This window comes from Vombatus ursinus, unplaced genomic scaffold (assembly GCF_900497805.2).
Source record: "Vombatus ursinus unplaced genomic scaffold, bare-nosed wombat genome assembly UNPS02014807.1, whole genome shotgun sequence".
In the NCBI taxonomy this organism is placed as follows: Eukaryota; Metazoa; Chordata; class Mammalia; order Diprotodontia; family Vombatidae; genus Vombatus; species Vombatus ursinus.
In genome coordinates, this window is record NW_020954585.1 from 37507625 (window position 1) to 37534397 (window position 26773).

At 34.2% G+C, this 26773-nt stretch overlaps 1 protein-coding gene and 1 long non-coding RNA gene across 2 annotated transcripts in view; one reads left to right on the top strand and one right to left on the bottom strand.

The window, feature by feature from the left end:
* LOC114052445 (retinal dehydrogenase 1-like) overlaps positions 1-26773 on the bottom strand; it is a 49132-nt gene that overhangs the window by 16740 nt on the left and 5619 nt on the right. The window contains exons 2-7 of the mRNA XM_027875055.1: positions 23269-23373; positions 13883-14023; positions 9962-10091; positions 4355-4416; positions 3175-3303; positions 1354-1467 (exon numbers count right to left, since the gene is read on the bottom strand). Of these exons, the coding sequence (XP_027730856.1) occupies positions 1354-1467; positions 3175-3303; positions 4355-4416; positions 9962-10091; positions 13883-14023; positions 23269-23373 (681 nt within the window). The remainder of the gene's footprint in view (positions 1-1353; positions 1468-3174; positions 3304-4354; positions 4417-9961; positions 10092-13882; positions 14024-23268; positions 23374-26773) is intronic.
* On the top strand, positions 1456-19538 carry LOC114052446. The gene is made up of 4 exons (XR_003570244.1): positions 1456-1501; positions 1619-1676; positions 14569-14690; positions 19457-19538. It is a non-coding gene; the product is annotated as an uncharacterized LOC114052446 (long non-coding RNA).

The window sequence follows — 26773 nt, forward strand, 5'->3', positions numbered from 1 at the left end:
GGAACTACCAACACCAATAGAATAATGGATCAATGAAAACATGTAGCTTCCTGATTGCTGCCATAAATTACAACGTAATATTTGAATCTACCTGCGGTTTTTTTTTGGTTATATTAAAACTAATTTAGAGTTTTATTTCAACTGTGTTCTGTGAACCTAGAAAAAGATTTACCCTGGTGTGGAGTCCATCTGAATGGTTATTATACTTAATAACTTAATATACTTAATGTTATACTTAATAACCATTCAGATGGACACATTAATGTAATGAATGTAGATGGGAATGGCATACACTTGTGATCTCTTTTTCTTAACATAGGTACTTATATGTATGGATCTCTCTCTCTCCCTGTTCTTCTCCCTCAGCCTTTCCTATCCAACTCACAGACTATTGGAATTGGCAGACACTTTAAAGTTTATTTAGTCCAAACCCTTTATTATACAGAAGAGGAAACTGAGACACTGAGAGGTTGTGATTTGCTGAATATGTAGTTAGTTAACGACAAAACCTGGATTTGAATCCAAAATTTCTGACTTCAAGGCCTGTGCTATTCTTCACAGGGCTGCTGTAAGAACAGTGCTTTGTAATTTCTAAAGCATCACAGGCAGGTAAGACCTTACTAACCCTGGCATGCAATTCAGTTTTGATCCTGTGAAATAATACCCCAAATAGAGAGTATTCATTTAAAACTTCCAAGGCTTGATTTGTGTTTCCATTACAGTTGTCATCATTACCTATATCACTCTCCCCTTAATCAGTTAGCCATTCAGCACCTTTCCTGTTTTTTTTTTTTTGCAACTTATGTGGGAACCTAATAATTCAGTATTTCTTACACTTGTCTTGCTTACAATCCCAGCCAGTTCTTATACATCCACTTGTGACTCATCAATGTGACCCATCTTGGCCTTCCTCATCCTGTCAGTTGGTGTGTGCTCATAGAATTCAAGCTTATTTTGATGTTTGTCTATCTATGTCAAACACAGTAAGGAACAGCAGTCTGACAGGTGTGAGGAGGGGAAATAACAATACCTCCATCAATCAATCAAACAGCAGTTATTCAGTGCCTAGTCTCTGCTAATGTTTTTGCTAGACGCCATACCAAAAGCCAAGGAGAGAGAACGCTTGCCTTCAGGGGGGCTTACATTCTCTCACACCTAGCACAGTGCTCTGCAAATAGAAGGTACTTAATGAAGATCTGTTGAATTAAACTGAAGACTGCTCTCTCTCTAAATTACTTCCCTCTGAACCTTGTTTGATGGCATGAGACACGAATGTAATTTAAATGTAACTTGACTGCCACATGGCTACCTAAACTAACCATTGGAAATGCCTTAATATCTAACCTGTCTTACCTCTGTGGACCCTGTGAAGGACACTTTATCTACATCCATGTGAGAAGAAATGGCGGCTCCAGCCGTGGGTCCATAACCAGGCACAATATTTACTACTCCTGGAGGAAATCCTGCCTAAAGGATTCATGAGGTAAAAGAAGAACAGAAGGTAAAAAAATCACTCTTTCTCCAAGCATGATTTCATTCATTCATCATGACAGAAATCTTTGGTGTATTCTTAAGACATTCCTAATAAAATATTTTGTTTTTCACTTCCTTTTTCTAGGAAGGGATAGAGTGGAGATGGTAGTAACCATGCTAGAAAGAAAAGGGAGTCATGAATGGTATGTACATATTTCTTCTGTCTATCTCTCTTTCCTCTATCTCTCCATCTATTGTTCCCCTTGGTTCTTTTTCTAAGGACTCATCATGATGTCTAATTCAATTCCCACAATCCTTTTAGATTACAATATTAAGATTAACCACTGAAGAATCCGATTCAGCTCTTAGAGTTCTTGAGAGGAAGGAACATTCTCATCCTTAAATGCGTTGCATCATGATGAAGTACTAGAGCAAGACGTTATAGAGAAGACCTGAATTTTGTTATCTGGCTCAAAATACATGCCCTGGAAGGTCCTCCTGAGCTAACAAGGCTTTGAAACTAGACAAGTGATAAAATCGGTACCTATGTCTAACAATCAGCCTAAGTTTGAGCCTTGTTGGTTGCAAAGTGTCGTATTTTTCAGCTGCAGCAACTCTCAAGATTTTCAACTAATTTGTATTGTAGGCAAGATCTATGTCAGTGGGAGATAACTTCTACACCAAGAAAATCACATTCTTGGAATATTGAAGAATAATAAAATAGGGTCTGTGTGTAGAGAGGATGGTAACCATTGAGAGTTATTCAAAACCGTATGCAATCCAAACAAACTACAAAAAGGTGTATTGGTAATGTAAATACGATGCTACTTAAATTTTTTTAAACAGAAAAATAATCAACACAAGCAATTAAAATGTATTTCTGAGACATTTAGGCATAGAGAACTTTCTGATACCTCTTTATGCTGGAATATGTAAGTGTGTATATATGTGTATACATATATACACATATATACATGCACACAAACACATATATATATATAAACATATAGACACACATATATGTGTGTTTATATTTGTATAACGGATTTATTTTATTTTCAACTCATGGAGCGAAACAAACATTTCCGTAACATAGTACAAAAAAAGAGATGATTGCACATAAAACTGCAAATCTATCATGTACAACTTGCTATTCCCTTCAGACATACAACAAAGCTGCCAGGTAAATTTCTTTTTTTCCTTTTTTTCCTCCTTCTGCCCTAGAGATGGCCACCATTAGACACAATAGCTATATATATATATATGTATATACATAAAATTATTCTATACATCATTTCTTTCTCTGGGTCCAGGTAGATTGTTTTTTCATGTCTCCCTTATTTTTAATTTGTGTTTTTATAATAGTCAAAATGACTTAATTGCTCAAAGTCATTCTTAAAACAATATTGGTGTTACTTCATAAAACATTCTCTTGGTTCTACTCCTTGTTCTATATGATTTCATGCAAATATTTCATCCTAGGATATATTTATGTGGATTTTCTGAAGTCAGTGTCAAGGATTTTAATGTTTCTTCACAATGGGCAGGGCTCATTGGCCCATTTACAGTTAGGTGAAGTAGTGGTTTCACATAGTACAGAGCAAGGAATTTGGATCAGCAGAATGCTTCTTTGTGAGGGCAGTACTCCAATTATTCACGTAGTGGATTGTTACAGAGCACATTGTGACTTAGCAAACTTACCTCTTTAATTAATGATGCTAGATAAAGAGCAGTGAGTGGAGTCTGCTCTGCTGGTTTGACAACCACAGTGTTTCCACAGCAAAGGGCAGGTCCGATTTTCAAAACTAGTGCAACCAAAGGGAAATTCCACTATAAAGCAATAGATAAACATTGATTTCTTCATTAATACTGAATCATGTTTTCCATAAACCCATCCCCTGATGCCTCATGGTAACATGGAGTGACTGTGAGTAGTGGAATGGAAGTTCTAGCAGACTCTATCCAGCTAAAAGCCTTTTGAATTTAGGGGAAGTGATAAGTTATAGACCAAAGTTATTTTTGGAGAGGTTAATCAGAGGAGTGGCTACCAACTTTCAAACAAACAACTTAGGAAGACTATTTAGATTGTGAGAGTATTATTAAGATCAAAGAAAGAAGAACTCACACTGTTGAAATCATGGATTTGTGGAGTATTAAAATAATGAATGGAATTTCAGTCACTATATTTCCTACACATTCAACATTTCCCAAACATTAAATAGTAATAATTATAGTAGTACTAACTCAACTTGGGATCTTATAGATTTTAAATGAGTACAAGTACAATGGCAACTCACATATATTTAAAAAGAACTTTTAGAAAAAAAAAACAACTGCTTAGTGTGGGGCTGGGAAGAAAGGACAAGTTTGGCCCTTTAATTGATGTTCTTATGAATGATTTTTCTGCCAAAAGAACAATGTTTCATAGAGTAGGAACCACATTCTCAGTGTGACAATAAGAGATTAAAGACCAAAACACTTCTTTTGGTCATTTGTTATTGTTTTCAAATTATTATATTGGGTTTCAAATGTTAGAAATGACCCAATAGATCAACTAGGTTGTTGAAAGTATAGAGCTCAGCAAAGTATATGTGGTATTATTTTTATTTATTTATCAATTAAATACCAATAATATAAAATTATCAAAATATTAAAAAAATCAATTCAAATATAAAAATTTCACTAAAATAAATAAATAATTATCTTATCTATCTCTCTATCTATCTATCTATCTATCTATTTAAAAGGAAAGTGCAAATCTTTCAACATTCAGATGACATTTCTTTGGCTTTAAAGGAAATCTCAGTAAGGATGGACTCTTGCTTAAAGGAATTTTAAACAAATGCTTGTTTTTAATATCTGACAAGTGGAAGCAACTTACAGGAAGGATTTGGCCACAAACACCGATAGGTTCATGTCTTGTATATGAGAAAAACTTTCCATCTGAAATAAACCAAAATGAACAAACAAACCACAAAACATAGTATATCAGACAAATATTGTTCTGAAATAGCCAGTAGAAACAAAGGCAAATATTTTCCATGTTGAAAAAAAGGTTTTTATAATATTGCATGGTATAATAGTGTATGATATTATTATCTTATTTTTACCAATGGGACATTTAAATTCTTACTACTACAAATGTGGGTTTATTTATTTTTTTATTTAAATGATCTTTATTATATGGCATAGCATTTTTATGTCATTCAAACAATGCATCAAAGTCACATCAGAACAACTATATAGGTGTTGGAAGGGATTCAAAAGGTAGTATAATCCAGCCTCTCAAACATTCTGAAACATATTTGTAAAGATTTCCAGAAAGTCAATTGTAAATAACAGAGAATGGCATGTATGTGGAGGTGGTGGGTAGGCAGGGAGCATGGCAAAATGCCATCCTGGAGTTGAATATCAATGTATCAATGATTTAACAGCAAAAGAGTATTCAGGATTCCTAAAATATTCATGCTTGATTTCCTTGGTTGGTGGTACCACCTCCATGAGTTGCCTGTCCTAAATGATTTAAATAATAAAAACAGAAAGCCATAAACATTCCCTCGTCTTCTTTTTCTCTCTTATCCCTACCCAAAGCCTTCTGTTTTAAATTTGAATTTGACTTCATTCTACTTGCATAAGATTCAATTTTGCCTTTCCTGCTAATTAAAAAAAATCATATTTATATTTTCCTAGAATAGCAAAGTAATGACCTTACATATAGTTGATGCTTAATAAATGTTTGTTGCTTTTCAATACTAATTCATTTCAATCCATTTGTACACTTTATTCCTTCTTGCACTTTATCAAAACAGAAACTAGATTCCCCCCCCCCCCAAAAGCCCCATGATTTCCTTGCTCTCTTGTCATTCTCATTCTGTGTTTCACTGCTGTTGACCTGCCCAATCCCCATCTCGTATCTGTGCTTCATCTTGGCTGGGCTTCTTTATTAGTTTTTAGGTAGTTTCAGTGTTGCTAGGGTTATTTTAAATCCTTAGGGAAGCTTAAAGATAATTTCCACCAAATCTTCAACTATCAGGCTCATTAAATTGGAAAGTGAAGTCAGTCCTGCATGCTGGAAGTAGAGCATGTCTTGAGGACAACTTTCCTTCATTTGCTCTTTAGAAGCAGGTTTTAGATGAACACTCAACTGATCTCTCAACCTTTGTGCTCAAACTCTGCCTCTCCTTCACTTAGTAAGTAATTTTAGTCAAGTATGTCACTTAAATTTCTTCTTTTCTGAATTCTAGCTGAGCTGAATTACACTGCCAATTCTTGTTTTTCAGATATCTAAGTATTTATCATTCCATAACATTACCTGCATTGACCATTAAAAAAACCCCAAATGTGTTCTTTCCCATCTCCAGTCTGAGACTCGAAGCTATGAAGTTATGGATTCATTTTTATCTTTTTCTGAGTCCACAACTTTCAACAAAAGTTTAAATCAATGGTACAAAGCAAGGCTGGGGCAGGTGGCCGTACCTATATGGTATTGGAGTATTGAAAATATGTCAGCTAACTATTACTTGATATATGAGCATAACATCTCTTTGCAGATTAAAAACAAAAGAAAACCTCCAAAAATGAGAAATAACACTAAATGTAAGCTTTGAAATGTCTGATCTATACATAGGTGTATGTGTGTTACATTTTACTCTTTTCAATAACTATTGTACTTTAGTGTATTTCATATTGTATTTATTTTTAAAAAAATATTTCTTAAGCCTGTTAATGACATAATTTTGCTGAGCTTTTGAATGGCAAATAATAAATATTAACAGATTTTTACAATAGAAATTTTTCATTATTAATCAACAAATCACCACAAATTTTTATTAAGCATCATTTTGTGTCAAGCATTGTACTAGGAGCCTGGAATACACATACAAAGAAGGTTACTTGTGATAAACTTGCATTCAGATGAGGGAGACAAGTACATATAAAAATGTATTCAGTATAAATGTAAAGTTAACAAATAGAAAAGATATATAATATAGAATTATAATATGATACATAATAATAAAGATGTATATAAAGTAGTAAATACAAGATAACTTGGAGGAGAGGGTATAAAATTGGGGAGCCTGGGAAAGGCTTTCTCCAGAAGCTTGAATTGCATCTTAAAAGAAGAAAGGAACTCTGTGAGGAAAAGATAAGGAGGGAATGCATTAGAGGAATAAGAGAAAGCCATTACCAAAGCATGGAGAGGGGCATAGAGTATCATGTATGAGTAACAGAGAAGGCCAGTTTATTTGCAACATAGAGTGTAGGAAGGGGAATAGTGTTCAATGTAATTGGAAAGGTAGGTTCGGCCCAGGACATTAAATGCTAAATAGATGAATTTATATTTGACCCTTAATGAACTAGGAAGCCATCAGAACTGGCTGAATGGAGGTGTCACACAGTCAGATTTGTACTTAAAGGAAATCATTTTGGCAGCAGTTGACTAGAGTGAGAAAATATTTGAGAAAGGTAGACCAATTAGGAGGCTGTTTTCATAATCTTGCTAAGAGGAGATGATAGCCTGCCAAATCAACATTTGTATGAGTGCAGAGAAGGTGTTGGATAGGAAGGTTGTCATAAAAATAGAAACGGCAAGATTTGGACACAGCTTGAGAGTGTAGAGTGAGGAGTCCAAGTCAATGAATATGATACAGTGGAAGGAGGATGATGCATTAAAGTCTGGAAGTGAAAAGAGTTTAGCAGCAAAGATAATAAATTCAAATTTAGAAATGTTATCTTCAAGATATCTCTACAATATCCAGTTTGAAATGTCCAGAAGGTAATTGAGCATGTGAAACTGAAGTTCACACCATATACCAAAATAAAGTCAAAATGGGTACATGATTTAGATATAAAGGCTGATACTATAAGCAAACTGAGAGAGCAAGGAGTAGTTTGCCTGTCAGATCTATGGAGAACAGAAGAATTCATGACCAAACAGGAGATAGGGAATATTATGAAAAGCAAAATAGATAATTTTGATTACATTAAATTGAAAAGTTTTTGCACAAAGTCAATGCAACTAAGATTAGAAGGAAGGTAGAAAATTGGGAAAGAATTTTTACAACCAATCTCTCTGATAAGGGTCTCATTTCTAAAATATATAGAGAATTAAGTCAAATTTGTAAGAATACAAGCCATTCTCCAAATGATAAATGGTCAAAGGATATGAACAGACAATTCTCAGATGAAGAAATTAAAGCTATCTATAGTCATATGAAAAAATGCTCTAAATCACTATTGATTAGAGAAATGCAAATCAAAACTCTGAGGTACCACATCACACCTTTCAGAATGGCCAACATGATAAAACAGGAAAATGATAAATGTTGGAGAAGATGTGGGAAAATTGGAACACTAATGCATTGTTGGTGGAGTTGTGAAATGATCCAACCATTTTGGAGAGCAATTTGGAACTATGCCCAAAAGGCTATAAAAATGTGCATACCCTTTGACCCAGCAATAGCACTTCTAGGGCTATATCCCAAAGAGATCACACAAATGGGAAAAGGACCTACATGTACAAAAATATTCATAGCAGCTGTTTTTGTGGTGGCAAAGAATTGGAAATTGAGAGGATGCCCGTCAATTGGGGAATGGCTGAGCAAGTTGTGGTATATGAATGTGTTGGAATACTATTGTGCTATAAGAAATGATGAACAAGGGCAGCTAGATGGCACAGTGGATAGAGCACTGGCCCTGAAGTCAGGAGAACCTGAGTTCAAATCTGGTCTCAGACCAAACACTTGACACTTACTAGCTGTGTGACCCTGGGCAAGTCACTTAACCCCAATTGCTTAAAAAAAAACAAAAACAAAAACAAAACAAAACAAAAAAAGAAATGATGAACAGACTGACTTTAGAAAAACCTGGAAAGACTTGTATGTTCTGATGCTGAGTGAAGTGAGCAGAACCAAGAGAATGTTGTACACAGTAACAGCCACATTGTGTGATGACTACTACTGATAAACTAAACCCTTCCTGGCAATACAAGAATCTAAGACATCTCCAAAAGTCTTATGATGGAAAATGCTATCCATACCCAAAGAAAGAACTGTGGAAGCCAAATTGTTATTTTTTTTTCTCTTCTGTTGAGTTTTGTTTCCTCTTTCTGATGGTTCCTCCTATTGGTTTTAATTTCTACTTACAATATCACTAATGTGAAAATATGTTTAATATGAATGTAAATGTATAGCCTATATCAGATTGTGTGCCATCTTCGGGAGGGTGGTGGGGTAGAAGGGGGAGAAAAATTTTAAACTCAAAAGCATATGGAAGTGATTATTGATAAATCAAAATAAATTAATAAAAAAAATAAACTGAAGTTCAGGGAATAGATTGTGGCTAGATATGTAAAAAGAAGAATTATCTGTTTAGAGACCAGGGCTCAACCCATAGAAACTGAAGAAGTTACTAAAAGAGAATATAAAGGAAGAAAAGAAGAAGCCTCAGAAAGAACTTTATGGGATACCCACAGTTAGAAGATGGGATATGGATAAATCAGCACAGAGACTGAGAAGAAATAGTCACTAATATGGAAATGTGTTTTATATAATTGCACATGAATAACCTATATCATATTGCTTGTTATCTTGGGGAAGGAAAAGAGGGAAGGAGGGAGGGAAGGAAATTTGGAAATCAAAATCTTATAAAAATGAATGTTTAAAGTCATCTTTACATGTACTTGGAAAAATAAAATGCTATTTATATTTAAAAAAAAAGAAGAAATAGTCAGATGGGTAGGAGTCAAAGCAGGAGAAAGTAGTGTCAGAAAAACTTAGAGGGGAGAGAGTATCCAGGAGGAAAGGATGATTAACATGTAAAACTCAGCAAATGGGTTGAGAAGGATTAGGGCTGAGAAAAGAATATCAGATTTGGCAATTAAGAATGCCAGCTGTTGAGTGATGAGGGTGGAAAGAAGATTGTGAATGACTGAGGAGTAAAAGGAGAGGAAGTGGAGGCAAATAATATAAAGTTGCCTCTTAGTTTTTTTTTTTGTTTGTTTTCAAGGTGTTTGGCTGAGAAAGGGTGAGAGATAAAGGGTGATAACTTAGGAGATGGGAGGATGTGGTGAAAGTGTATTAAGGATAAGGAAAACTGGAGCCTGCTTAAAGGCAAAGATTCAAAGGATGACTGTGGAATGCAATCTCCTGGTGATGATAGGAGGGAATAGGAACTTGTATACAAGTAGAAAAGTTGGCTTTGGCAAGGAGATTCCTAAGTCTATCTGAGACTAAAGCAAAGGAAAAGAGACTAGCAGAAAGGAGGAAAGAGTGGTAGAGAATATTAAAAATAATTCTAGTGCCAAGTGCTAATATGCATTTTTAAAAAGTGCCTCTTGTGGCAGCTAGGTGGCACAGTGGATAGAATTCCAGCCTTGGAGTCAGGAGGACCTGAGTTAAAATCTGACCTCAGACACTTGACACTTACTAGCTGTGTTAACCCTGATTGCCTCACCCAAAAAAAAAAAGTGCTTTTCAAATTTACTTACCAATTGGGATTGTACGACCTTGAATCTTATCGGCCCAGCTTGCATTGTAGCGTATAACATTCACAGACAAACCTAAGTCCATCAGATAGGCATGGGCAAAGATTTTTCCACCATTCAATGATTCCATTGTCTGAAAAAAAAGATCAGGTGCCAAATTGAGTTTCATACACTATTAAAAGAAAGTATTAGATTAATTCTATTTCAGGCAACAATCTGGTATAATAAAGGAGGGAAGAGTAGTAGATAGGTTTGGAGTCAGGAAGACCTGGGTTTCACTGTTTCTTCTATTTTTTTAATTAATTAATTAATTTTTTAGGCAATTGGGGTTAAGTGACTTGCCCAGGGTCACACAGATAGTAAGTGTCAAGTGTTTGGTCCGAGGCCAGATTTGAACTCAGGTCCTCCTGACTTCGGGGCCAGTGAGTGCTCTATCCACTGCACCACCTAGCCTCCCCTCACTGTTTCTTCTAATACTTACTAGTACAGTGACTCTGGGAATGCCACTTAAAGCTCTACATGCTTATGGCAATACCTTAAGACCTCTCTCCAAAATAAGTCTTATGAAGGAGATTAGGAGTTAGGAGAACAGGTGCTCCTCCTACTGAAGAAATCACATATCTTTGTTGTGATTACTTCTGAAAATATATCTTTAGGGGCTTCCATCATGTTCTGAGAGATGCACCACTGCCAAAGTATTCATCAGATGATTTTTTACTCTTCACAAATTAACAGGACATAGAGCAGAGCAGTATTAGACAAGGCAGTGCAGCTTGGGGTGGAACCACACTGTGGGATCCCTGAAAGGCAGTTGGTGAGCAACAGGAATCAGTAAAGAAGATATATATATATATATATAATATATATATATATATATATATATATATATATATATATGGTACATTCTCTCCCCTTCCTACCCAACTCCCTGTAGGTTATAAACTTGATATAGAAATGGACCATGTCTTAATTACAGTACGATTGTATCTTTTCCCCTACTAAGTACAGTGGTTTGCATGTAATAGACACTTGATAGTGATACACTGATAAGATGTCACTTGTTAGAATGAATAATTTATATTCTGAAGGCTCATAATTTTCAAAATGATGAAGTGTTGAATACTAGCTAGGCTTGCTATTTTATATAAAATTTGCTCAGTTCTTTGTGGCAACTCATTCTCGAAGGGGGTGAATAATACTGATACTATTTATATAACGCTTTTCAGTTTATTAGCTTCTTTCACATGAATTGTATCAATTGAACAATTGTGAGTCAGTTGGTGGTGTAGTGCATTGATGGCTGGGACTGGAATTAGGCAGACCTGAGTTTAAATCTAACATCATACATTTACTAGGTATGTCACTCTGGACAAGTCACGTAACCTCTGTCTGTCTCAGTTTCCTTAACTGTAAAATGGGGGTAATAATAGTACCTACTGCATAGAGTTGTTATGAAGGTCAAATGAGATAATATTTGTAACAAATGAGTACAGTACCTGGTACACGGTAGGTACTGCATAAATGAACATTCTTTTCTTTCCCTTTGATCTAATATCATTTGATGCTCACAACACAGTTTGGTAGACAAGGGAAATAGCATTTCTGATATTTATTGTTTGGCACAATAAGTCTTATTTTATATTTGTAATGTCAACAACTTGTACAGCACCATACATAGTAAAAGTTAAATACTTTGTTGTTGGATTGAATAAATTCAAGTCTCGTTTAGTCCTGAGGGGAAGAGGGAAGGTTCAATCAGAATGCTCTCCAAGCAAGCTTTATGCATAACAAAGTTTTCTTCCTATTTAAATAAGAGTATCCAACTACATGTCTTCTAAGATAACTTTCAGCTCTAAATTTCTAGGACTTCCATGAATTTTATTTTTGGGGGTCTTATTCCCTAACTGATTAACTACCAACCTATAAATCACTAAAACGTTAAGTGTATCCCAAGAAATGCAATGTGCATACAAATGATAAGTGTCAAAACATATACTCACATTATGAATTCCAACATATATATATTTCACTTATTGTTTTTCCTTACCACCTCTAGGGACAGAACAGTTTGCCAGTCTAGGGACAGAAGAACTTGCCAGACTTGAAAATTTACATAATGCTTTGGTTAAATAAATACGATAAGATCCAACTTTTATTAGCTCTGTGTAGAAAGAATCCTGGATTTAGTATTAGTACACCAGCATCGAATCCTGCCTCTAATAATTTCTATGTAGATGGACTTAGGTGAGTCATTTTTCAGTCATCTTATCTATAAGATAAGAAAGCTCAGGACCAGACAATTGCTAACATTCTTCCCAGTATTAAAATCTGATTCTATAAACTTTAGATAGGTCACAATTTCATTCACCCTGAGTATCTATCTATAACATGTAGATAATTTTAATTAAGATCAACCTCACAAATTTATTGGAAGGAAAGTGAACAATTTGTTAAGATTCTTTTCTGAAAACTGAATTATATATATATATATGTATGTATGTATATATGTATATGTATAGACCATGACTTAACATATAGAAGTTATAGACTCTTGGCTAAAGATGGAGTACCCAGAGAAGGGGTTGATAAGAATGAGTTTTCCTGGTATCTTGCAAATTTAACCAAGCACTTTATGACTGAAAAGAAAGGAGGGACAAAACTATTTACCAAGCTAATACTACCATGTTGAGTAGCTACACTGTAGCTAATGGGAGTGGTAGTGGTTTACCCCAAAATTTAAAGACACGAAATCTGAGAAAACAGCAAGGGGTAGAACTCATAGACTCAAACATCTACAACCCATAGCATCAAACATGTACAACGTATGAGAAAGAATGAAATTGAACAGGAGGGTTTAATGTAAGGAGGCAAATTTGACTTGATAGACATTAATGAACCTTGGCTCAAAATGAGGTAAATAGCAAAAATATGCTTGTAGAATGGAACCTTTTTCCAAAGAAAGAACAGAGGAAAAATGGGGATAAAGGAGTGTGTTAGTTTAAGAAGAAATGCCTATGTGAGCAAATTCTTGAATGAAAGGAGAGCATAATGGAGAACATTTTGATGATGAACAACAGATGCAGAAACAGAATATTGTTACAGACAAGGGCTCAAAGAATCAGCTTTGCAGACAAAAGGTATGAAGGGTATAGAGAAGCTAGATATTAGTTCTTCTGAACAAGATCTATGACCTTCCAGTAGGATGAAAGTTCAATCTGTGCCAGCTCTTTAATATGGCAACCAAAAAGATTTAAAATATTTGAAGGAAAGCCACATGGAAAAGAGACTTGACTTGTTCTTCTACTTGGTCATAGCTCATAGAGTTATGTATAAATAGCAGAAGGTTCAACAAGGCAATTTTAGACTTAATATGAAGATGTAATCTTCCTTAGAAGATTAAAGATATCCAAGTATGGAATGGGTTGCCTTGGGAGTAGTGGTTTCCCCTTTATTGGAGGTCTTCAAGCAAAAGCTAGATGACATTTTTTGTTAAATTATACAAGAGTTAAACTAGATGCTCTCCAGATCCGTTCCACTTCCCTGATTAAGTGCTTTATAATTCTTTAAAGGTGCCATATACATATTGAGTTATTATTATTAATTACTACCACTACCACCACTACCACCACCACCACTACTACTACTACTTGTACTACTACTACCTATAAAAGGAGCTGTCAGTAAGATTTCTTTCAGCAGAGAGAGAGGAGAAATATTTTCTCAAAAGGTATTCCTTACAATCTCTCTCTCTCCCTCTCTCTCCATACATACATACATACATATTTGTATATGTGTATACACACACATATGTGTGTGTGTGTATATCTATACATAAGATATCATCATTGCAGACAAAACCAACTCGCTATAATGAACATGATTGAGACTTCTACCAATCCCTTTCTTTATCTGGTGCATACTTACTGCCAAAAGCAAATGGTCCCTTTCCATTAAATCAGCCAGTTTGTTCAGGAGCCGTCCTCTCTCTGAAGCATCCATCGTCCGCCACGGGGAGCCGATCTGAAAAGCCTCCCTTGCTGCTTTCACTGCCTTGTCCACATCCTCCTAAAAAGTCCAAGAAAGTTAAGTTTAGAGGAAGAATACTTGAGTTATTTCCCAATATAAGTTGGCCATGGAACAACATTTAGTGGTAGAATTCATGTGACAAGAGAGCATTGGAGGAAATTTCATATAGAAAGAGCAAACATTATTTTTCTATTCAGTCTATTTTCACTGATTTTCATATTTTCCAGATATTGATTTACATAATTTAAAATCACAGGATCACAGAATTTGACCTGGGAACATTTAACATCCCAATCTTATATTTACATGAAAAATTTACTGCTATTCTAAGGTTAATATATTGCAAATCCGGAATGGAACTTAAAGAGTATCTAGCCCAACTTTCACATTTTACCAGAAAGAAATGGGGAAACCCAGAGAATTGAAGGGACTTGCCAATATCATACAATGGGACAGCTGGGGTTTGAATCCAAGTGTTCTGATTTCAAATGCAGGTCTCATTTCATGACATATGTTGTGTTTATCCCTTACTCAAAGCTTTTTGCTTTTTTGATAAATATGTAATTTTGTTTTTAATATTTTAGGGGAAAAGGTTTTTAGCATTGACATATTTCCCATACAGAACTACTACTTACATAGAATGGAACACCAAGATTCCCTAAACCACTGAGGCATGGCTCACCTTGATTCCATTCTACAAATTTTGGTATGTGATCTCTTTGTTGTCATTATCTTTAATGAAATTATTGATTGTTTATATGATGTGTTCTTTGACCCACTGTTTCTTTAGTATTAGATTATTTATTTTCCAATTAATTTTTCATCTATTATTCCAAGGTCATTTATTAAATATAATTTTAATGAATTATGGTCCAAAAAGAGTACATTGAATATTTCCATTTTTCTCCATTTTTTTTGTGATATTTACATGGTCAACTTTTGTGAAAGTACATTAGCTGTACATGTGTAACTGGGGGAAAAAAGTTATACTGCTTTCTATTCCTAGTCAATTATCTCTAGATGTCTATCATATCTAACTTTTTCTAAAATTCTATTCATCTGCTTAACTTCTTTTTTATTTACTTCATGGTAAAATTTATATGCCTCTGAGAGGGGAAATTTGAGGCCTTCCATTAGCACAGTTTTGTTGTCTATTTCCTTCTGTAACTCATTCAACTTTTCGGTGAAGAATCTAAATGCTATGTTGTTTGGTCCACACATATTTAGTAATGATATGACTTTATTATCTATGGTATCTTTTTATCAAAATGTAGTTTCTCAATTATCCCTTATCTTTTTTTTTTGGTTTGTTTTTGCATTGTCTGAGATCAAGATTGCTACCCCTGCCTTTTTTTTTAAACTTCAGCTGAATCATAATAGATTCTGCTTCAGCCTTTATTTTAGCTGTATTTATTTTTCTGTTTTTCAAGTGTGTTTGTAACCACCACAGTGTTGGATTTTGGTTTCCAATCCATTCTGCTATCCACTGCAGTTACATGGATGACTTCTTCCCTTTCATAGTTATAATTATGAACTGCATATTTCCCTCCCTCCTATTTTCTTCTGTTTATCCTTCTCCCTCTTTTTTTTTTTTACCCTGTACCTCCTCAATGTCTTTTTACTTCTGACCACTGCTTCCTTTAATCTGCTTTCCCTCTTTGTCTTTTCCCCATCTCCTCCTATTTACCTATTGGTTAAAATAGATTTCTGTACCCAACTAAGTTTGTGTGTTTATATAACTATATCCTTATAAATATATTCATACATATATACTTATACATACTTATAAATACACATATACACATAAATATATACATATATATGCCATATATGGTATATATCCCATATATAGTAGTAAATAGCATATATCATATACTATAATAATATAGTATTACATATTACTATATATTGTGCTACAGTACATATAATACACATCATATACATATATAACATGTATAATATATACTACTGTTTATGATACTATAAATACATGGCATATATACTGTACTACTATATGCTATATCTATACTACTATATATGATACTATAAACACATGATTGGTGTGTGTGTGTATATATATGTAGTACTACTATGTACTATGTCTTATAATACTATCTACTATATGTGTATTTATTATATATATATATATATATATAGTACTATATGGGGTGTTTTGTGTGTGTGTGTGTGTGTGTGTGTGTGTGTGTGTGTGTGTATTCTTCCCCCCTGAAACTGGCTTAGTAGAGAGTGAGGTTTGAGTGTTGCATGTGCATTTTTTCCCTCCAGTGTACAAGCTCTTCCTTGAGCACCAATTTTATATGAGATAATTTCCCCATTCTTCCTTCCCCTTCTTACTTCTTCCAGTGAAGCCCTCTTTCTTAGTACTTCATTTATTCTTTACAAACCTTTCAACAGAATCAACTCACACCTGTGCCCTCTGTCTACATAGACTCCTTCTGATTCTCCTAATAAAGACAAAGTTCTTCTCATCTTACCATATGGCAATGTAACCACTTTAATCTTGTTGAACCTCTTATGATTTCTCTTTCATTATCTCCTTTTTTTTCTTTTTGGTGAAGTGATCAGGGTTAAGTGACTTGCTCAGGGTCACACAGCTAGTGAGTGTTAAGTGTCTGAGGCTGGATTTGAACTCAGGTCCTCCTGACTCCAAGGCCAGAGCCTTATTCACTGCACCACCTAACTGTCCCTATGCTCTCCTTTTTTAAAAGTTTCTTTTGATTCTTGTCTTTGAATGTCAGATTTTCTATTCATCTCTGGTTTTTTATGTCAGTAATGTTTGAAAGTCCTCTATTTCATTATATGTCCATTTTTCCCCCTGAAGAATTCTACTCAGTTTTGCTGAGTAGGTTATTCTGGTTTGTAATCATGTCTCCTTTGCAAACCCTCTGCTCTTTTAATATGGTATCTGCTAAATATTGTGTGATTCTGATGGTAGCTCTATGATATTTGAATGATCTCTTTCTTTTGCTTGAGTTATTTTATCCATGACCAGCTAACTATGGAATTTAGATATAATACTCATTTAAGTTTTCATTTTTGGGATTTTTTTCAGAATATGATCAGTGGATTCTTTCTATTTTTATTTTGCTCTCTGCTTCTAAGATATCAGTACAGTTTTCTTTTATAATTCCTTAAAATATATTGTCTAGGCACTTTTTTTAAACATGGCTTTCACTTATTCCAACAATTCTTTTTTTCTCATACATTTATTTATTTATTTTCTAGCTGTTTTTCTTTTTTCAAATGTTGCTGTCACTTTATTTTTTCTTTTTAAAATATATTTTATTTCCCCTCAATTACATGTTAAAACAATTTTTAAATTTCTAAATAAGACTTGAGTCCCAAATTCTATTCCTTCCTCCTTTCCTTCCCTTTCCCCTCACTGAGACAGTAAGCAATCCAAGATAGTTTACACATGTACAATCATGTAAAACATTTCCATATTAGTCATTTTGTGCAAGAAGACTAAAACTATCAGAGAACATTTGTTGCAAAATTCCCTCCTTTCTTATTTGCTGCTTTGCTTTCAATTTTGGTTGCATTGGTTTGGTTTGTGCAAAAACTTTTTAATTTTATTAAGCAAAATTATCTATTTTACATTCTTCTAATTCTCTCTATACTTTCTTTGGTCCTAAATTCTTCCCTTATCTGTAGATCTGACAAACAAACTTTTCCAAGCTCTCCTATTTTGCTTATGACATCACCCTTTATGTATTAATCATATACTCATTTTGAACTTACCATGATATATGGTATGAGGTGTTGTTCTATACCTAATTTCTCCCATGCTGTTTTTCAGTTTTCCAAGCAGTTTTTGTCAAATAATGAGTTTTTGTTTCAAAAGCTTAGATCTTTGATTTTATCAGCTACTAGATCACTATTAATTAATTACCATTTAATTAATTATTACATAACCACTATTAATTAATGACCATTTAATGTAATGTGTGTCTAATCTATTCCACTGATCCACCACTCTATTTCCTAAATTGTTTTGATAATTACTGCTTTCTAATAGTTTGAGATCTGGTAAGACTAGACCACTTTCTTTCACATTTTTTTTCATTGATTACCTTAATATCCTTGATCTTTTGTTCTTCCAGATGAACTTTAAAATTATTTTTCTAACTCTGTAAAATATTTTTTTGGTAATTTGATTGGTATGGCACTGAATAAATAGATTAATTTGGGTAGATTTCTATTATTCTTAAATGATTTCTCTTTGATTTGTTTTTCAGGTTAATTGTTTTTCTGATATTTCTCTTTTTCTTTTTTTTTAATTTCATTCTTTTGACTTTGTCTTATTGTTTCTTGATGTCTCATGGAGGCATTAGCTTCCACTTGCCCAAATTCAATTTTTAAGAAATTATTTTCCTTAGTGGCAATTTGTAACTTTTTCCATTTGGCCAATTTTGCTTTTTAAAGAGTTATTTTCTTCAGTGAGGTTTTATACTTCTTTTATCATTTGTCTAATTCTGGTTTTGAGGGCTATTTTCTTCAATATTTTTTGTGCCTCTTTTACCAAGCTGTTGGTTTTCTTTTCATAATTTTTTCCTCAATGCTTTCATTTCTTTTCTTAACCACTCTTATGTGATTAAAAAAAATTTTTTTTTGCTCTTTTTCTTTTAGCTCTTGAAGGAAACCTTTTTGGGTTGATGTCTGATATACATTTGTTTTTGAGGCTTTGTTTGTAGCTATTTTCACTTTATTGTCTTCTGAGTTTGTTTCTTGATTTTACCTATCACCATAGTAGCTTTTTATAGTCAGCATACTTTTTTGTTGTTTGCTCATTATTCTAGGTAATTTCTTGACTTTGAACTCTATGTGAGCTTTGCTCACAAATATCAGGGTTTGTTTGGTTTTTTTTTTCTTGCTGCTGTTTTCATATTTTTTTGGAGATTTTAAAAGTTCCAAGGTGCTTTCCATGAGGAAAGACATGGTCACTGTTCACTTAATCTGTGCTCTATTCCTTACCCATGAGTAAGGCCTAGCACTTGCCTCCTCCTTGGAATGCCAGCCCCTTTAGGGCATAAAGTTTTTCTTTGTGAGCATGTATTATTTTCTATGTGCCAGACACAGTGCTTTGTATTCCCAACCTACCAAAGTGACTTGAATGTAGTAGATACTTATTAAATATTTCATTGAATTGTTCATTTAATTGAGCCTAATTCAGTGGTAAGACATTCATAAGAAATATAAAATCTGTATACTAAACAGCCATATCTTATTGCCTAACATTTCACAGGATGATTGTTATTTATAGCAAAGCATAATTTAACACCTTATAGAGAGAAAATTTTTAAAAATCCTAGTCAGGGTTAATGGGCAAGCAATATATAAGAAGATAAACCTTAATCACAAGTTTTTATATTTAGATGTTGCTTTATTTCATACATTCTGTTCTCATTGAAGTTAAATTCAAAGAATCTGATTTTGCTCTATTTTGAACAGAGAGAAAGAAAGAGAGAGAAAGAGAGAGAGAGAGAGAGTACAAATCACCATAAACAGGAAGACTATCTTGCTACTGAAGAACATACTGTATGCTGACTACTCTGTTTAAAAAGATCTCTTTGGTGCAGTTCTTATAGCTGTATTCAGCTTGTGGTTTTATCCAAATATGGATATCTATGGGAATTTTAATCCCCACAAAAGAGTCAACACAACCAAATGGATGTAGATTTGACTAGAAATTAAGGAACTTGCATGATCTATCTCTTGCCTTCATTAAGCCTTCAGTCAATTATGAATAAACAGTCTTTGTGGAATGCTGTGTTACTGGATAAGCTGTGGTACCATAGTAGATTCCTGACTTTCCTGCTAAAAACATGAAGCTATTTCTTATGGATGTGATTTTGAGAACACAGTCCCCATGGCCTCTCATCTCCTGTGCTCCTTCTTTTGGTGGTAAAGTGATTTGCCCAGGGTCACACAGCAATGAGTAAGTATCTGAGGCAGGATTAGAATTCAGGTCTTCTTGATTCCGAGGCCTGAGCTTTATCCACTGTACAATTAAACTGCCTAGGTAATTAGGGCAAAGATAATCTAAAATGAATAATTATCTTTATTCTTACAGGAGGAAAATAAAAGAAGGCAGATGTAAATAATATAACAATTGTAAATATACCAAGTAATAAAATAAAATAATTAAATGATGGTTAAACAAGGAGAGGACAGTAAGGGGACCTAGATTTTTCATCAGTTATGCTGCTGACTTTCTGAACAGCTGTAATTCAGCAGTTGGTCTTAAAAAAGTAATATGCAATACTAATGAACCACAACAATTTCTATTCATTTTACATTTCTCTTCCTATGTTTAAGGTACTCAACATACACTTGGTATAATTTCTATTTTGAAGGCTAAAGTCAATATTTGCAGTATTTGCCCATTTTTCCAACTATCTTCATTCTGCTACAAATCCAAAATAATTTCTAGCTGCTTATTTCAACTATAGCTATCAATCCACTAGTACAATCTCATTCCAATGATTCATTATCACATGGAGAATATAGTTTTTGAATATAATGTCCAAAGCAGAACAAATTTGGACAGTCCTTACAAGCCGGAAAGGCTTCAAATATGAATAGATTTATAGATACTATATGTGCTGTCTAATGACTAGCCACGCTAATTTCAGAGATAGCCATAATCAGAATGCTTACTCTAGTGATTAACCATATTGGCTCACAAAGGCAGTCTACTAAGTCATGAAGGGGTTGTGATTTGCATTGATGCTATTCTATATGGTAGAAGTACAAAAAGACAATGGAAAGCAAACTGTTGTTTCCTAGGAATCTTCTGCTATCTTAATTTTGTTCATATGGTGATATCTATAGCTATATAGAAAGCTTATTAACTAAAAATACACCAAAAGTCACAAAAAATGGATATTCAGTTCCATGACAGATGTTGACCCAAATATACTGTGGGTATGTCAAATTCAGTTTACTGGCAGTTGAACTCATCATTTTTCCTCTCCATATGGACCCCTCACCAAACTTTTGGTTTTCCATTGATGATACTAGCATCCTTCAAGCATTCTTATCACTATACTACCATCATTTGAAAGAAGTGTTTATGTTTAGCTGGGAGAAGATAAAACTTAGGGATGACTTGACAGATTTTTTTCAATATTATGCAAGATTGTCATATAGAAGAATTAGACCTTTTCTGTATGGCCCTGAGGATGGGGAAGGGGATACTTAGAAATGTCAGACAGTGTAGAGAGGCAATTTAGGTACATTCTAAGGGAAAAACTTCCTAACAATTAAAGATATTCAAAAGTTTCATGCACTGCCTCAGGTATTAGGAAGATCGTTAGCAGTCTAGAAAAACCACTTTGGATATTCTAGAGTAGCATCTAGTTCCAGTATAGACTGGATAAAATGATGCCTTCTCTGACTATTCCAACCCTCCACATGGCTCTCTCTTGTTATTGTCTGAGCTAAACAGTTTAATACTTTATTTACATTAAATTTTGTATTGCTCTTTGATGGTTTCACATGTATTGGTCTGGTTTTTATCATCTCCTCAGAGGCAGGGATAATACCTTAGCCAGCATGGTGCTTCTGTATATCTTAGAAAATATTAATGAGGATACTTTTCCTACCAATATAGGTCAGCACCAGTTCCTACAATCTTTGGCAGTTATATGAGATATTGAGCAATTAAACCTGAGGCAGAATTTGAACCCAGGTTTCCCTGATTCTGAAACCATTCTATGAATTATGCCATGTTACCTTCCAGTAATGTTCAGCTTTCTTTGTTTATAGTTACATTTTCGCTGACATGATTGACTGATTATTATATAGATTCAGATATACAAGTAATATTTATAATAGATACTAATGTAAAATAATATAATACATGAATTTTTGTATGTATACTTCTTTGATACTTGAGTCTCTTATAAATCAGCAAACAGTTACTAAGCACTTACTATGTACCATGCACTATGCTAAGCACTGGAAAGACAGAGAATGCCAAAAGACAGTCCCTGTGCTCAAGAAACTTTCTGTCTAATGGGAGGAGATTACATGCAAACAACTATGTATCCAAACTATAAACAAAGCTAAATTATAAAGAACCAACAAGGAAGGTATCAGAATTAAGAGAACTTGGGAAAGACTGCTTGTAGAAGTTGAAATTTTAACTGAGACTTGAAGGAAGTCAGGGAAGCCAGGAGGCTAAGATGAAGAGGAGAGTATTCCAAGCATTGAGTGCATCCACTGAAAATGTCTGGAGTCCAGAAATGAAATGTCTTGATTAAGGAAAAAGCAGTAGTCAGAAGCAAAACAAACTTTTGAGGAAGGACAGGGTAAAAAGAGGAGAGAAGGATAAATAGAAGAAAATAAGATGGAGGGAAATACACAGTAATCATAACTGTGAATGTGAGTGTGATGAACTCCTCCATAAAATAGAAGTGGGTAGCAGATTTGTAGAAATCAGAGCCCAACAATATGTTATTTAAAAGAGACACACTTGAAACAGAAACACATACACAGAGTTAAAATAAAGGACTGCAGTGAATCTATTATGCTTTAGCTGAAGTAAAAAAGCAGAGTTGCCCAAGGGGATATAATACTGTGCATACTCTTTACCCCAGTAATACCTCTACTAGGTCAGTATCTTTGAGAGATAAAAGAAAAAGGAAAAGCACCTGTAAGTACAAAAATATTTATAGCAGGTCTTTTTGTGGTAGCAAATAACTGGAAATGGAAGGAATGCCCATCAATAGGAGGATGGCTCAAAAAGTTGTGGATTATGATTTGATTGAATACTATTGCACTATATATAAGATATATATATAGGCAGAATGGTTTCAGGAAAATCTAGGAAGACCTATATAAACTGATGCAAAGTGAAGTAAACAGAACCAGGAAATCATTGTACATGGTAACAGCAATATTGTAATAATGATCAACTGTGAAAGTCGTAACTGCTTTGATTATTACAATGTTTTAAGACAATTCTGAAGGACTTATGATGAAAAATGCTATCTATCTTCAGAGAACTGATGAACTCTGAAAATTGAAGTATTATTTTCTTAACTTTCATTTTTGCAACATGGCTAATGTGGAAATGTGTTTTGCATGATTTCACATGTATAAATGATATCATATTGTTTACCTTCTCAATTGATGAGTGTGGGGCTGGAGAGGGAGAGAGAAATTAATTTTCAAAATGTTAAAAATAAATATTTTTTTTAAAACAGAGAATGTGAGAAAGTAAGGTTTCCAAATAACTCTCATGTGAGAAAACTCACCTTATCTCCTTCTTCCACATCACAAATTTTTTCTTCAGTAGCAGGGTTAATAACTGGGAATTTCTTGCCACTCACTGAATCATGCCATTCATTGTTTATAAATATCTATTGGGAAATGCAAAAGAAAATTAAGGTTACATACATGTTTTGTTTGTCCTTCATTCTTTTCTTTTTTTTTTTTTGGTCAATTGGGGTTAAGTGACTTGCCCAGGGTCACTCAGCTAGTAAGTGTCAAGTGTTTGGTCTGAGGCTGGATTTGAACTCAGGTCTTCCTGACTTTAGGGCTGGTGCTCTATCCACTGTGCCACCTAGCTGCCCCTAGAATGGTACTTCTGAGTGACTGGAATTTCAGACCTTTAGCATAACTTCTTTGCTTTTTCGGCCATATCATTCCCCCAGTTCTTCATCAAGCATCTGATGTTGCTTCCAGCCATCTCCTTACAACTGAGGCCAGGAAGATTGGTTCAGTGTAACAACATTCATATATATGGTTCACACACCCTCTGGTTTCAATAACTTCATACTTACTCATAGTACATTTCCTTGGTTACCATATATAGTCTTCACAACTTCTTTAAGAATCAGCACAATTTCTTTTTCTACATGCCATTTAGTATAGTGTATATGCATGAACACTAGTCTTTTCTGGCTTGTAATGTATGTTGAAGTCACTGTTGGCTAGTACAGGTACCCGTCTCTCCTATGCAGCATCCAACTTGACACTAGTTAAAATTTAAACCAATCAATTATTAGCAGGCAACACTTGGAATATTGCTCCATTGTTATAGTCTTTGAACTTTTCAGTGACATTCAACTTCAAAGCAAAGAATTTCCAAATTGGAATGAGGTTATAAGCCTCATTTTCTATGAAACATCTGCTGGCAAGTGCAATTGGCCTTTGACCATCACTCTCTTAGTATAGGATAACTCTCACTTCTTCCAGGCTGGAATATGTATGGAGGACAAAAGTCTTGCTTTGCTTTACTAGGCAGCTCTAGTGCATATTGAAAACAGGGGATTAGGTTTTTTCACATTTGTCTACCCATTAATTTCCTAAAAGCTTTGAATTTCTTGTACTTCTGTTTGTCTCCTAAAATACATATTCACAAAGGAAGTTTAGTGATAGCAGTATAGTTCTTAACATATTTATATCATTAACTGCCAAATCCTTTAAAAACTGTCCTTTAACCTGAAAGATTCTGTGGATATGGCTGAAAGCACTTCTATATTTCCTGTATCAGTGCTTATTCCTAGTTGGAATACTATATAAACCATATACTTGATGCAAGCTCTGAAAAACTGGCACTTATCTATTGACAGTGCCAGATGATCCAAAACTATAATCAGTTTGTCCTTATGTTCTGTCAGTAGCAGAAATATATGTGTGTGTGTATCCCTATACATACATACATACATACATACATGTATGTAAGTATTCCTGCCTCTAAGACTTAAACTCAGGATGGTTGATTGCAAGAGTAATGCTCTTTCTTTCTACTTCTTCAAGTATAACCTGCAAGGCAACCATTTAGAGAAGTGGTTGTGGAAATCAATCTAGACCTAAAGTCAGGAAGGGCCAACTTGGAATCTGATATTTATCATTTTTAGCCATGAAACATAGGCATGTCTCTCACCTTCTTCTAGCCTATACTTCCTTACTTGTAAAGTAGTCTGTTGTAATACCTGCAGTATCTATCATGAAAGTACCTATCATGAAAGGTTGTTGTAGGGATTGAAAGAGACAATGCAAGTAACATGGTTTGCAAAGCTGAAAAGGCTCTATAAATACCAGTTGTTATTAGAATTAGGGTTTAAACACACAGTGGAGGGGAAGAAAAACTTTTAGTAGACTTTTTAAATGTATTCTTCCCCCCTCCCTTCCAGCAAATCTCACCTTCCATCAAACAGGGCTATTTATTTTGTCTTCATTTTGGTTGTATTTGTTATGGGGAAGGTTCAAAGTCTCCTGGAGACACAATTTCAGATACGGGGAAGTACAATTTTCAGACTGCAAAGGGAGCACAGTTACCTCGTCCCACATCTGATTTTCACCTCTCAACATTTCAACACTCATGTGGAGAGGTTTTAAATTCAGCTTAATGTATATATCATAGGATTATAGACAAAGCTGGAAGAGACCCTTGAGGCCATCTAGTCCAATGCCCCCATGTGTACTACATTGAAGGAAACACTTTGTAAATTAATAAGCACTATATTTTATGTGTTACTGTTGTAAGTAGGGTTCATTATGGTCATTCTCACTTTATGGATCACAGATTTAGAACTAAAAGCAAGTTTAAGGGCCATCTACTACAATGCCTTGTACAAGGCTACTGTGACAAAAACATTTCATAAACTATTAAGCATCATTGCAGATGTCATTAGTGTTTACTTCTTATCATTATGTCATTTGACCCTCAACAATCCAAGAAAGCAAATTTAGTCAATTAGTAGCATTCCTACTTTACATATTATAGATTCAGTACTGGAAGGCACTTTAGAGGTAATCTAATCCAGTTCCTTTATTATGGAGATGAAGCACCTGAGATCCAGAGAAGTAAATTTACTTTCTTAAGGTCATACACATATTAGATGAGAGAGACAGTATTTGAACCCGTCTCTTGATTCCAAATCCCCACTCATTTTCTACTGTACTCCACTGAACAAACTAAAATTCAGAGGGATTAAATGTCTTACCCAATGTCTTATAGTTTGTCGGAGAGAAACGCCAAGTCAACATAGAACATTAGAAAGTTAAAGGACTTATGTTCATATCTTTCTTCTGATATTTTTTTGCTTGTGTAACCTTGGTTAAATTCCTTACCCATCTCTAGGATTCTATTTCTTCATTTGTAAAAAGAAGGAATTGGATCCAATCACTTCTAAAGGCCCTTAGAACTTTAATTCTTTATTCATATGACCTGTGATGTTATGACCAGTGTTTTTCATTACCTCTCCTGGAGGGCAAGTCTACAACAAAAATCTGGAGCAGGAAGCAGCAATGAGACTCAGAAAAAAAAAAAGTATATAGAACAAAGGAGGAAATAACAAAGAATGAAAAAAGAAAAAGAAAAAAAAGAAAAAACCACAGAAAATTTGAAAATTAAAACAAAGCAGAAAAATAAGTGGCAAAGTACAAATTAGAGGAATGGAAAACTGCACTTTCATTTCAATTTTGTATGATAGTCAAATCTGAAGAACAACTTTCAAGAATGAGTTTTTAGAAAAATTAAATATTAGTATTGGCAATCACTTTGGCTTTTCAAAAACTCATCAGGGAAAATGAGAGGATAGCCACTCACATTCATCTTATGCTTTACCAAAAAGAAAATTCACAAAAAAAACCCCAACTACAAAAAACTTGACACCTATAACCCAAATGCTTTAAAGTCTTAAATTCTTCCTTCTAAGTTTTATTCTGAGGAGTTTATGAAGCATGTAACATGTGTCACCTAAGAACTTGCTATCAAAATAAAGGTGAAGTCATTACAATAGCATTGAAATA